Consider the following 14,640-nt stretch of genomic DNA (forward strand, 5'->3'; position numbering starts at 1 on the left):
ATATATATTTTTTATTTTTGCTTTAGAAAAGTTTAAGCCTTTTAGCCAACTTCATGTCTGTTTTGCCTCTCTCTCAGGATTTGCACAGTAACTGGCACACTAGATGTAAGAACTGTGAGCCGTTAAGTGGCGTAGTTTTGCAGTGGTTGGATGTGCCAAACTGTGGTGTACAGTTACTGTAGTACTTGTTGTGTATTCAATGTGGCTTTATGGCTGCACCTGTCAATGTGCAAGTAACACCTAAGGGACTTTTAGTGTTTAAGTTTGTACCTAATTTAACTTTTCAGTTGCTTTAAAAACTGATGTGCAATGGCGCTGATTATTTGTTGTGATGCAGATGACGTTCTTTGTGTGAGTTTACTGTGTGTTTAACTATCTACCTTTTTTTGCAACTGGGTTCAGGCTTGTCGCAGAGGGCCTTTACATTGTTTTGGCTATTTAGGTTCAGCCCGCTAAAGATAAAACTCTAGAAATCAGAATTGCATACTGGCTGCAGAAATGGAATAATGCTTTATAACACGCATCAGACATATTACGGTCTCAATTAAGTTCTCAATTAAGTTCTCAGGGATTGACGCAGTACTTCAGTGTGGATGTTGTTTTGCATGGAGTATACAGTCAGCAAAAAAAAAATAACTTTTTCCCCAAATTGAAAAGAACTATCCCCATGAATTCTAAAAAATAACAAAGTACACAGCAAGTGCTTCAGCACCTGAAAAGAGCAACACAGGTTTAAGATAGGTACATTGTTTCTGCACCTTATTGATAGATATATAAGAAAATCTTTGGAATGATTGAATAGTTGTAATGCCTGTCATCTTGGAGTTCTGATGACAGTCATAAACTGCTTCAATATCATATGCATGAGATTCTGACATTAGCTGACCCTCTTTCCCCCTCAACCTCTGAAGCAGATTATGTATTTGTTATTTCTCCTGGATATATTTTATGCTCCATTTACATACCAATGCCGTTTATTCCATTTCTGCAGTTTCCACCAATCTGCCGCTGATGTTACGGTGGGAGGTCAGAAAAACTCAGCGGAAATTACAGCCCCATTTCTATTCAATAACAACAATATCATCTTTCACTGTGTTACATAGGAATTAAAGGCCACAGAACAAATATAATTCCCAGTGTTTCTGGATCCAGTATGCTTCTTTAGCCAGGTCATTTAAGCCTAGTCAGTAAATGAATTCACATTAAAATAACCATCAGCACTGTTTGTTTTTCTTTCCCCTATGTTCTCGTTTCACTCACTGTACTCCATCTGTGGTAGACATCTGAAAAGTCCCATGTGAAGTCATAAAGCCATTCAGCATTCGCTTTTTCCATCTGCCATGACGACTTGTCAGTGGTCTTCATATTTTAGAAGCGTTGACATGGTTCATGCCCACAGCTTAACAAATTTGGTTCTAGTGTCTAGTTTCAATGATTAAAAAATTGAGCTCGGATATGCTTTGCAATTGTCTTGACTCCATTGCTGAAGTTGGTGATATTGTGTGATTATTCCGTTTGAACAATTCCATAAGTCAAAATAACATTTTCTGAAATTTTGAACACACAACCAAATTTTATTTATCATACAAGAACCCTTTATTTTTTTTTCACTATGTGAAAAGGTGACTGGGCCATGCGCAGTCTGTGATCGCGAGAGTGGGTGGCTGAACGCCTGTCGGGCTTTGCTGCTATTGATTGCAACAACGGTCTTGCAGTGGAGCTTGGTTCGATTTGCGTTCATGCACACATATACCAGGCCAACTTGACTACATATTTCAACACAATTTTAGGAAAATCAATAAATATTGGCGACAGCCATGTCAACTTCTAAAATAGTTTGTGTGTTTTATTTTGAGTGTTTTCAGATTTCATTTTTGGTAGGCATATTTCGTGCGTGGCTGTTTTCATTTGTTCTCTATCTGTGAAGTGCACTGCGTGGGCTTCTGATAGAACAGTAGCTATGATTAGCAACTATTGGGAATATAGGAGGGATATATATTTGTAATTTAATGAAAAAAGTGCAAGCTTTTTAGATTTAAGATGCCAGGGTCCTGATACTGACACACTACACTCTCGCTCTCACTGGCATCTTATAGGTGAGAAGGTGATGCAGGATGATGAGTTTACGTGTGATCTCTTTCGATTTCTCCAGCTGCTCTGTGAAGGTCACAACTCAGGTATGTAACAAAGACTCGATGTGTTCTCTGGACATGGCACAGCACACTTACACCACACTTGGAAAAACTAATGCCTGCCTATTATCATATTCACATTTTATTCAGTTTTACCTTTTAACTGGTGGACTATTGCCATAGAAACTGTTGTAGAAACCTACTTTACAATGGAAAGGATTTTGTAACAAAGTCATTGAGACCAGAAATATCCAACTTTTTGGTATTGGAAGCCAGTTACGTGTTTCACAACCAGTCGGTTGGCCGCCTATGATTACTCAAGATGTAAGCATGTGAATCTCTCATACACAGAAAATGCACACAACCCATTGCACAAAATAACAAACTCATATAGCACAAAGCGTCCGAATGCAAGACAACCAACATTAAAATACAAGACCAGTAAATACAAAATTGTGGGAACACATGCACAGAAGGATGCAAGCCCTCATAGACAAAAAAGCAACTATTCATGTACACAAAATTTGAAATCCCTATACGCACAAAAAAGTGACACAACCCAAGCACAAAAAAGCAAGGCCACCAATTAACAAAAAAAAATACTTTGTTATACAGTAAAATAGTGAGACTTCCCATACACAAAAGTAGCAAGACCTCCCATACCCAGAAATATCAAAACCTTTCCATACACAAAAATAAGATCCCAATATATAAAAATAGTGAGATTTTCCTCACACAAACACAAGACCCTCCCATACACACAAACTCGAAGCCCGTACGCAAAAAAAGTGAAGCTCACAGGCCATGTTTTAGACACTCCAGATCAGACTATCATTGATAGCTCTTATTACCTATTGGTTGCTATTTGATTATCAGATTGTTATACATAACTTCCCCTTGAGCTGTAGCAATAGAGCATGCAATATTCTGGATCCCTGTTCATTAAATTCTGATTTCTTTGTCTCAAGATTTCCAGAATTACCTCCGAACCCAGACGGGCAACAACACAACAGTCAATATCATAATTTCAACTGTGGACTACCTCTTGAGAGTTCAGGTACTGTCTGTCAGAGATATGCGCATATCTTCAGTTTTGGTTTGTGCAGAGAGAATGTGCAAGTGAAGTAAAACTTAAGTATCACACTTTGCAGTCCCGATTTTCAGCAGGAGTGGGGATTTGGGTGGGCGGTGGGTCTGGGCAAGTGGGAAACATCATCATCCTCAGCAGCATGAGGCTTGAGCAAATGAAACTCCCGGCACTCATCTGTCATCATCATAGGCAGTCCCTCAGAATCGAGGAAGACTTGCTTCCACTCCCAAAGTGAGTTCTTTGATGGCTGAACAGTCCAATACAAGAGCCAAAGACCCTGTTACAGGTGGGACAGACATTCGTCGAGGGAAGGGGTCGGTGAGGCTAGTTTTCCGCACGCTCCTTCTGCTGCCTGCGCTTGGCCTCTTCACGGTCTTTTTCATTGAGACTCGAAGAGTTCAGCGCCCTCCCGGATGGATTTTCTCTACCTCGGGCGGTCTGCGGCCAGGGTCTCCCAGGTGTCAGTGGTGATGTCGCACTTTACCAGGGAGGCTTTGAGGGTGTCCTTATAACATTTCTGCTGTCCTCCTTTGGCTCGTTTACCATGAAGGAGCTCCACATAAAGCATTTGCTGAGGGAGTCTCGTATCTGGCATGCGCACTATGTGGCCTGCCCAGCGAGGCTGAGCGAGTGTGGTCAGTGCTTCAATACTGGGAATGTTGGCCTGGTCGAGGACACTGATGTTGGTGCGCCTGTCCTCCCAGGAGATTTGCAGGATCTTGCGGAGACATCGTTGGTGATATATCTCCAGCGACTTGAGGTGCCTTCTGTACATCGTCCATGCCTCAGATCCACACAGGAGGGCGGGTATTACTACAGCCCTGTAGACCATGAGCTTGGTGGTAGATTTAAGGGCCTGGTCTTCAAACACGCTTTTCCTCAGACGGCCGAAGGCTGCACTGGAGGCGATGTTAAATCTCCGCATCAATGTCTGCCTTTGTTGATAAGAGGCTCCAGAGATGTGGAAAATGGTCCACGTTGTCGAGGTCCGCGCCGTGGATCTTGATAATTGGAGGATATGCCGGTGGTCGGCTGCCCACCCAAAACGGGAGAAGCGCAACAGCTGACTGGCGGACGGGAACGGTTGTTTGAGCGGCAGGAGACTCATCGGCAAGAAGGTAAATTGCGGTCAGGGAGTTTTGGGAGAGTCTTGCAGGAAGGAAGGGGGTAGCCTAGGATAGGGAAGGCCTGCGTTTTTCTTGTGGGATCTCTGAAGAGCACACCTGATCCTAGTGGCCGAACAAGGAAATTAAAATAACTTATCTGAAAAGGCCTCTTCTGGTCTTGGATGCTCTTCCCCCTGTTCTCAACTGGCTGAAAACCACACTAACTTCCGTGCTTAGGCCACAGTTAAAATCGCAGGCATGACCCGATGATATCATCTGCATATTTAAAGAAGGGCCCTACCGGCTTCAGCTAAGGAGGTTAGACTGGAAGACTGTGGGACAATGATGCGTGAGTCACCCAGCTGATTTTAAGTGCCTACCCACCTGGTTTCTGCAAGCCGGGTAGAGTTATAAACGCCCCATGTGATTCAAAAAGGAAGAAGACCGGTTAATTAGAACCCATTAGTGAACTGATCTTCCAATCATCTGAATCCTGCTAAAGTTTCACTTGCTAACTTAAAAAGATATAGGGCTCAATTTTCCCCAAAGCTTTCTTTTGGGGGCCTAAGTACGCCAAAAAAAAAAAGTTCTAAGTTTCCCCATTGGATTTCTTCATTTTGGCATGGTCTAACCTGTCCTTTTGGGGGTGGAGCCTTGATCTGCACCAAAAAGATCGGGCTGCCATGGTAACTAGGGACACAATGCGAGCTGAGGCTGCAAAGTGAAACATACAGCCAGCTCGCACCACATTAAAACACATTGCATCAACTTAAAAATATACATTGCAGCAACTTACCTGCCGGTCCGCTCCCCCACCCGACATCCCCAAAAATGGTCTCTCTCTCTCCATCTGCTGCACTTGGCTGCGCCAATTTCTTTAACTCTCCAGAAGGTTTTTCTGCAGAGGCCCCATATGCTGGCCTAAGCAGAACTGGAGTAACTTTCAGCTGGCCAAACTTGCCTAAATGGCCAGAAGTGGCGCAGGGTGGCAGGTTACACCCGCTTTGGCTGAAAAAAAAACTAACCTAAAAAAATCATAACTAACTGAGTTATGCTGGTGCAAATTGATTGGGGAAACTAGTTTTTTTAACTTAGGCCAAAAAAAGCACCCTGCTCCAAAAAAAACAGTGCAAATCACTGGGGGAAATTGAGCCCATAAGCCCTGATTATAACTCTGGGTGAGCGGTGAGCACGGAGCCTCACTGTTTTAACATCCGGGCCTTGTTTACATAGACCAGGCCCAACTCCCACCCAAACTTGCCTGTCAATGCCATCAGGCTGGTACGCGGAAGTCAGGTGACTGCAGCAGGAGGCTGCAGCTGGAGACCTGTAGGAATGGTCCCCAACACGGTAGGTGAAAAGTGGGAAAAAGGGTCCCAGGATTCCTTGTGGAGCACTCCTACTTGTCCAGGCCCCAAGAGAGGGCCTGGCGTTTGCTCGAAATGCACCTGTTAAAATGACATGGGACACATATGCAGGGTGGCTGTGGTGAGTGGAACGCTGTCGATATTTTAACACATCCCCCCACCCCGCATGCTCCATTCTTACCGACTGCGGGAAATAAAATCAAACATACAATCAACACGCTTTGTTTCATGATCTGTATAAGGCACATAGAAACATAGAAAATAGGTGCAGGAGTAGGCCATTCGACCCTTCGAGCCTGCACCACCATTCAATAAGATCATGGCTGATCATTCCCTCAATACTCCTTTCCTGCTTTCTCTCCATACCCCTTGATCCTTTTAGCTGTAAGGGCCATATCTAACTCCCTCTTGAATATATCCAATGAACTGGCATCAACAACTCTCTGCGGTAGGGAATTCCACAGGTTAACAACTCTCTGAGTGAAGAAGTTTCTCCTCATCTCAGTCCTAAATGGCTTACCCCTTATCCTTAGACTATGTCCCCTGGTTCTGGATTTCCCCAACATCGGGAACATTCTTCCTGCATCTAACCTGTCCAGTCCTGTCAGAATTTTATATGTTTCTATGAGATCTCCTCTCATCCTTCTAAACTCCAGTGAATATGGCCACTGCTAAAGTATAGGTAGCATGACTGTCAGCACTTTACTGTAGTGTGCATTAGAAACATAGAAAATAGGTGCAGGAGTAGGCCATTCGGCCCTTTGAGCCTGCACCACCATTCAGTAAGATCATGGCTGATCATTCACCTCAGTACCCCTTTCCTGCTTTCTCTCCGTACCCCTTGATCCCTTTTGCCATAAGGACCATATCGAACTCCCTTTTGAGTATATCTAATGATCTGGCCTCAGCAACTTTCTGTGGTAGAGAATTCCACAGGTTCACAATTCTCTGAGTGAAGAAGTTTCTCCTCATCTCGGTCCTAAATGGCTTACCCCTTATCCTTAGACTGTGACCCCTGGTTCTGGACTTCCCCAACATCGGGAACATTCTTCCTGCATCTAACCTGTCCAATCCCGTCAGAATGTTATATGTTTCTATGAGATCCCCTCTCATTCTTCTAAATTCCAGTGAATATAAGCCTAGTCGATCCAATCTATCCACATGTGTCCTGCCATCCTGGGAATCAGCCTGGTGAATCTTCGCTGCACTCCCTCAATAGCAAGAATGTCCTTCCTCAGATTAGGAGACCAAAACTGAACACAATATTCCAGGTGAGGCCTCACCAAGGCCCTGTACAACTGCAGTAAGACCTCCCTGCTCCTATACTCAAATCCTCTCGCTATGAAGGCCAACATGCCATTTGCCGCCTTCACCGCCTGCTGTACCTGCGTGCCAACTTTCAATGACTGATGTAACATGACACCCAGGTCTTGTTGCACCTCCCTCTTTCCTAATCTGTCACCATTCAGATAATATTTTGCCTTCCTGTTTTTGCCACCAAAGTGGCATTTATCCACATTTATCCACATTATACTGCATCTGCCATGCACTTGCCCACTCATCTAACCTGTCCAAGTCACCCTGCAGCCTCTTAGCATCCTCCTCACACCCAGCTTAGTGTCATCTGAAAACTTGGAGATATTACATTCAATTCCTTCGTCAAAATCATTAATATATATTGTAAATAGCTGGGGTCCCAGCATTGAACCTTGCGGTACCCCACTAGTCACTGCCTGCCATTCTGAAAAGGACCCGTTTATTCCTACTCTTTGCTTCCTGTCTGCCAACCAGTCCTCTATCCACGTCAATACATTACCCCCAATACCATATGCTTTAATTTTGCACACTAATCTCTTGTGTGGGACCTTGTCAAAAGCCTTTTGAAAGTCCAAATACACCACATCCACTGGTTCTCCCTTGTCTACTCTACTAGTTACATCCTCAAAAATTCCAGAAGATTTGTCAAGCATGATTTCCCTTTCATAAATCCATGCTGACTTGGACCGATCCTGTCACTGCTTTCCAAATGTGCTGCTATTACATCTTTAATAATTGATTCCAGCATTTTCCCCACTACCAATGTCAGGCTAACCGGTCTATAATTCCCTGTTTTCTCACTCCCTCCTTTTTTAAAAAGTGGCGTTACATTAGCTACCCTCCAATCCATAGGAACTGATCCAGAGTCCATGGAATGTTGGAAAATGATCACCAATGCATCCACTATTTCTAGGGCCACTTCCTTAAGTACTCTGGGATGCAGACTATCAGGCCCTGGGGATTTATCGGCCTTCAATCCCATCAATTTCCCCAACACCATTTCCTGACTACTAAGGATTTTCCTCAGTTCCTCCTTCTCACAAGACCCTCCGTCCCCTAGTATTTCCAGAAGGTTATTTGTGTCTTCCTTAGTGAAGATAGAACCAAAGTATTTCTTCAATTGGTCTGCCACTGCTTTGTTCCCCATTATACATTAACCTGATTCTGACTGCAAGGGACCTACAGTACTTAGTTACTGTTCCTGCCAGTTCAGGAATGCTTGCATACTTTGTCACTTTTCCATTAGTTGCAGAGTTAAAAAGTAAGTTTACAAATATGTACTTGAGTTTATAAGGCATTGCCCGTATGCCAAGCACTACTTAATGGGAATAAAAGTGGAAAATGTTGGTAATATGCAGCTGAAAAGAAAAATAGCCACCATTTATGGATGGGGGATCGCTTGTCTGAGCTGATGAAAAGACTCTATCCAAAACATTGTCATATGTGATCTCCTTTTAGATGTTAGTGGATCTCTTGTGTATTACCAGCACTCTTACTACTTTTTTAACATTTCATTGTGTTTCCTATGCGTGATGGTGTAAAACAAGTCAGTAAAAAGCAAAGAGGTTGCCATTACAGTTAACTAATACTTCTGGGTAGATTAGACCTCCCGCACTTTAACCTCAGCCAATTAGCACAAAAAGCACTAGAGAATTACCCAATCTTTTTAGGAATGAACTCATTGGGCCCAAGTTTCGGATATCCTCCCAGAACGGCGCACTCCGAGAGGCCCGCCTATTTTTTAGAATAAAAAAAGCGCCTAAAACTTACCTCGTGATTCTCCGAGTCCAGCAGGCCTGTTTCACAGTCAACACAGCGCAGCACAAGCAGTTGGGGGCGGAGCTACAGCCCTGCGCCAAAAAGAGTGCCGGCAGTTGCGTGCATGCGCAGTAGCCCCTGGCCCTCCCAGTGCGTTCTGTCACCAGGCAACCCTATCCCTGGCTGAAGGGACATCGCGTTGTTCACCACCCCTATCCCGGGCTGAGTGGCCTGCCTGCCTCACCGTCCCTCGCCTCGCCTCGTCACCACTGCCCTTACCTCCTCGGCGGCGGGGCCCGCCCACCCATCAACTCTTCGGTGGCGGGGCCCGCCCAAACTCCTCCCCGGTGGTGGGCCCCATTCGAACTGCAACTCTTCGGTGTCGAGCCCTGCCTGAAGTCCTCCTCGGTAGCGGGGCCTGCCCGAGCACCTCTTTGCCGGCGGGGCCCGCCCGAACTGCACCTCCTCGGTGGTGGGGGCCCGCCCGAGCACCTTTTTGCCGGCGGGGCCCGCCCGAACTGCACCTCTTCGGTGGCGGACCTCACCTGACCAGCAGCTGTTCAGTAGCGGGCCCCGCCCGAACTCCTCCTCGGTGGCGGGGCCCGCCCGAGCACCTCTTTGCCAGTGGGGCCTGCCCGACCAGCACCTCTTCAGTAGCGGGGCCCGCCCAAACTCCTCCCCGGTGGCGGGGCCCGCCCGAACTGCACCGCCTCGGCGGCGAGGCCCGCCCGAACTCCTCCTCGGTGGCGGGGTTTGTCTGAACTGCAGCTCTTCGGCGGCGAGGCCAACCCGAATGCCCCCTCGGTGGTGGGGCCCACCCGACCAGCTCTTCGGCAGGCTGCTGGAGGGCTCCCGGTGCTGCAGTAGGTGAGTAGAATCTTTGATTGATTGATTTATTGATTGATTTATTGATTTATTTATCATTTATCATTGATGGCTCTTTATTGGTAAAAGTGAAGTGTGTAATGCTTTGTAAAATCCCCTAACTCCCCTTCTCCCCCCCACCCCGCCCCCCCAATCTCTCGCTACCTGCGCCTAATTTCTAAAGTGTAAGCAAGATTTTTCTGAGCGTACTGAAATCGACACTCCGTTCTAAGTTAGTTTGGAGTAACTTTTCGCTGCCTAAACTTGCAAAACAGGCGTAAGTGGCTGGTAACGCCCCCTTTTGAAAAAAAAAACTGTACTAAAACAAAACTATTCCAACTAACCAGAACTGGAGCAAACTAAATGCCGAGAATTGCTATTTCTAAGATACTCCATACTAAACTAGTTGCTCCAAAAAAATAGGGGCAATTCGAGCTGAAACTTGGGCCCTAGTGGATTGTTATCAATTTATGAAGTAATTTAGAAGGATTATTTTCAGATCACTTCTGATTGCCTTCTTAGTTGTGCAATAATTATAACACAGCCCTCCTATCTGAAAGTATATTGAATGAAGCTGCACATTCCTTTGGGCTAAACTTTCGGGTTTTTAACTGTTCAGTTAGTGCCCGATTTAGTGCCCGTTTTATCATTTTTAAGGCCTTGCCGCCCGTTTTTAGGTCCATATGCAAATTTTCACCCATACATCGCCCGATTACCACCAGTGGTATTTTCAGGTTCAAATCATCGCCGGCGGTAATTCCAGCTACCCGCCCAGTAGTTGGCATCAATTTTCCCTCAATAATGTCGTGCACCGCCCGTTTACTGCCTGCAAGATCACCCAGCGTTACTTCGAATTTAAAAAAATCGCTCAGAATACCGCCCGCTATCAGCATCACAGTGTAAAAGGTGCACTTAAGTGCCCCTGACCTAGCGATGTGGACGCCATTTTGAAATTGGAGCTGCAGCTGTATAAACTTCAGCTGTTTAAACTTCAATCGCTTTTTGGAACATTTTATTGTTGTTTTTGAGGAATATTTATAATTTCAGGGGTTTATAAAAATATCTTCTTTAATTTGAGGAGAGATTTGAGAGATTAATAAAATTTGATTAATTTTAGAACAATTCTCAATAAATTTACCTTTAAAAAAAAAATGGGGCCTGTAATTTCTCTGCCAATGCTGGCTACTAATTACATGCTGCAGAGTGAATCTGGAAGAAGGTTATTGGAGAACATTATGTGCCCATTCAAAGAGGTGGTAGACTGCTGAGGAGGAGGAGATCTTACCCACAATGCATTTACAAGGATAAGCAGTCATACCTGAACTTTTCCAAGAACACATGCGTTAAAAGGCTGCGCTTCCGAAAGGTGATCGTCAATTAAATATGCCAGCTCATTAAGGGAGACCTGTAGCCTACCAGCACCATTAGGACTACACTGCCCATTGAGATTAAGGTGTCTGCGGCACTTTCATTCTATGCATCGCGTTCTTTTCAAGCATCAACTGGCGACATTTGCTGCATCTCTCAGCACACCATACATTGCTGCATTCGGCAGGTGACACAAGTGCTTTACGCATTCAGGATGGACTTTATGAACTTCCCTATGACCAGGGAGGCACAGAGTGAAAGGGCGTTGGGATTCTCAAGAATAGCAAACTTCCCTAAGGTACAGGGTGCAATAGACTGTCTGTACATCGCCCTGCGAGCACCTTTACAGGATGCAGAGGTGTTTCGTAACCGAAAGGGATTCCACTCCCTGAACATGCAGCTCGTTGTCGACCACAATCAAAGAATCATGGCAGTAAATACCAATTTTCCAGGGAGCATTCATGATGCACACATCTTGCCTGAGAGCACTATCTCCGACCTCTTTAAAAGTCAGCCACAAGGTCAGTGCTGGATGCTTGGTGATAAAGGATACAGCCTCGCCACCTGGCTCTTGACCCCCCTCTGTAAGCTACAGACAGGAGCCGAGCATCGCTACAATCAAAGCCATATAGCCACATGCAATAAAGTTGAAAAGACAATTGGAGAGCTGAAGCAGCGCTTCAGATGCTTGGACCACTCTGGAGGCAATTTGCAATACCATCCGGAGCAGGTCGCAGAGTTCATTGTGGTGTGTTGCATGTTGCATAACTTGGCAATCAGAGGGGACAGGAAATGCCACAGGGAACTGCAGGTCCACCTCAGGATATAGTGGATGAGCCAGTTGGAAAAGTGGAAGAGGAAAGTGAGGAACAGGAGGTCGAGGAGGAGTCTGGCGATGAAACCATGATACCAGCCACCCCAGCACCGCTGGAGAAGACCTGCGGCACTTACACAGCAGCCAGACTGTTATGTCAGCAACACATAAGTGAATGCTTTGCTTGAACGGGTACGAGTTCAGTTCAATAGTCCATTGTTTGTAACCCTTACATTGATTGTATTGATTGTTGACTCCTCATTTATTGAAAGTGAGTGAGACACATCACAAAAAATGAAGTTCAATAAAAGTTATAATTTTGAAAAAGGCTGAGTGTGAAGTAAATTAAGAAAAAAATAAATAGTTAATAAATAATAAATAATTATTAAATAATGATAAATACTTAAAATTTAAAAAAATGAACAAGATTTGAATAAGTCAACAATGCACTTTTAACACACAGCACAACACCCCAAGCAGTAAACAAGTTTTCATAATAAACTAACACCCACCCACTCCCTCAACCAACCAACCAACTACCCACCCACCCACTGATAGCTAACAGAACAGAATACATTTTTATATTAACAATAGACAACGCACACCGACAGCGACACCACCCCCCCCCACCCCCACAGTCATTGAACGAGACAGGAAATATTTTTAATTCATTTGCGACCACCGCCTCCCCCTCGCCCCGCCACCTGACACCCACATTTTTATTTGGATTGCGCATACTCCTGCCCCTTCCCCCATCCCTGCCTGCATCAATGTCAGGGCGTTGTGCAGCAGTGCACCCTGAGCACAGCTGCAGAAGGCGGGGTGACCGTGGCAGCACCTAGTGTGGGGAATGTGGAGAGGTGATCGGGTCTGATGACCCGTCCCCAGAGTCAGAAGAATCTGCATTCTCCTGACTCCCATGTGCTGCTGGCAAAATTGGTATGACACCTTGGGGTTCAGTGTCGTTCCCCGATTCCACTGGCCGTCTCAAGGCGTCCACGGAATCAGCGATTCGCTGCATCACCGCAATCTGTGCCGCTGCCTCCTCCGAGTGGCGCGCTGATTGCGATGCGACCTCTTGTGTGAGTGCACCAATTGTCTCGAGGAGGTGTTGACCTATGTCGACGTTCGCCCTAGTCAGTGCAACCATGTCCATCTGTGCGTCTGCTTGTCTTGTAACACGGATCTCATTCCGAAGCAGCCGCCTCGGATTGCGCATGGGAACTACGACACTTGGTGTGCACTGCTGCACAATGCTTGGTCCGGCCACTTCCTCGCAGACGAATCCATGAAAAATTGATTTCGACTGCGGAAGAGGTTGTCGCAGGCATGAGGGACCCTTCAATGGACTGTAGCACCTCCTCGATGTCTACTTCCTGCAGTAGGTCGAACACTAGGTGCATTTGAGAAAGTACATCCTCCTGTTCCTCTGTAAACACTACTACATGCTCCTCTTCAGCTATAAAACAAGACAGAATAGCTAAGCAGAAGGGCAAGGAAGTGAGGGAAGGAGGGCGGTGGGGGGGCGGGGTGGGAGAGGGAAGGAGGGAGGGAGGGTGAAGGTTACATTTCATAACTTAGTGTACATGAATATGAGGAGGCACAACATGACTGCATTATATTTCACCAATACACACTACATGAAATGAACATGTACAGAATTTACAGAAACTGCATGGCATTCTCATAATATTACATAAAGGTACAAGCTTTAGAGTGCAGTATAATTTATGCATTATGCACATCCCGGTGGTCATGCATTACTCACGTCGCGCCATCACCGGATCAGCACCACCAGGAGTGGCCGAGCAATCATGTGCCCCAGTGAGGGCTGCGGCCTATTCCTCCAGGTCGCTCAGCTCCTGCAGCTCTGCTGGTCCTTCCCCAGTTCGGCGACACTCGCCTCGGTTGAAAGCGATTTTTTTTCTGAAAATACGACAAAACCATGATTTAATATAATTGCACAAGTACTAGTAAGCATCCCCAATGCTTTTCAACACTGTCCCAATAAGACATCGTCACCTTCCAAGTTATGCATGATAAACACATCTTATTAATTAAAACAAAACAATATAATACCATCGTTTAAACTACAGGTTGTGCATCCAAAATCCAGAGTTCTGAAATTCGGAATGTTCTGCAATCCAGACACCGGGCTGATTCATGGTGGGATCATCCATAATCCGAAAAATATTCGGACATCCGGACGCCCTGCCATACCGATTACCGCTGCGAGTCCAGCCTTGCACGCCGGAAAGACGTTCCGAAATCTGGAAATACCTGAACCTCGGCTCGGTGTTTCTGGATTCGGGACGTCAGATGGATGTTCTGAAATCCGGAAATACCCAGAATCTGTTACGGCTTCGGTCCCGAGGTTTCACCTGTAACTCCAAATTTAGCGATGTTAAGAAATGCATAGTGTGGCACTTTCAAATTTTAACGAATGAATCATTTAATTATTACATTTATTAAAGTTTTGACTTGCTCTTGTGACCGAAACAATGTCGTTCCAGCGCTTTCTGCACTGCATTGGCCCCCGCCGATCTGGGCGGCCGAGGACACCACCTCGGCAATTTCTGTCCATATACGCTGATATACTTGAGGGCTGGGCTTGCCATGACCACCTCAGGTCAAGCGGTCCCAGCACGCTTCCACCTTATGCACTAGCGCAGCTTGCGTTTCCATTGAAAAGTGTTGAGCACTTTTCCTCCCTCCAAAGTTCGCCTCGGGCTCCACCTTCATCACGACCGTTAATTCTTGTTCCATTTTAGTGTTAATTAGATTTAATCTTCAATTGTATTGAAGTCTACTCTTTTCGTTAGCC

At 45.6% G+C, this 14,640-nt stretch overlaps 1 protein-coding gene across 1 annotated transcript in view; it reads left to right on the top strand.

Annotated features, from left to right (window-relative positions):
• The window catches only part of ryr2a (ryanodine receptor 2a (cardiac)), a 924,147-nt gene that overhangs the window by 759,031 nt on the left and 150,476 nt on the right, over window positions 1-14,640 (top strand). The window contains exons 84-85 of the mRNA XM_070890953.1: window positions 2,097-2,177; window positions 3,101-3,189. Of these exons, the coding sequence (XP_070747054.1) occupies window positions 2,097-2,177; window positions 3,101-3,189 (170 nt within the window). The remainder of the gene's footprint in view (window positions 1-2,096; window positions 2,178-3,100; window positions 3,190-14,640) is intronic.

Source organism: Pristiophorus japonicus, chromosome 9 (assembly GCF_044704955.1).
Source record: "Pristiophorus japonicus isolate sPriJap1 chromosome 9, sPriJap1.hap1, whole genome shotgun sequence".
NCBI lineage: Eukaryota > Metazoa > Chordata > Chondrichthyes > Pristiophoridae > Pristiophorus > Pristiophorus japonicus.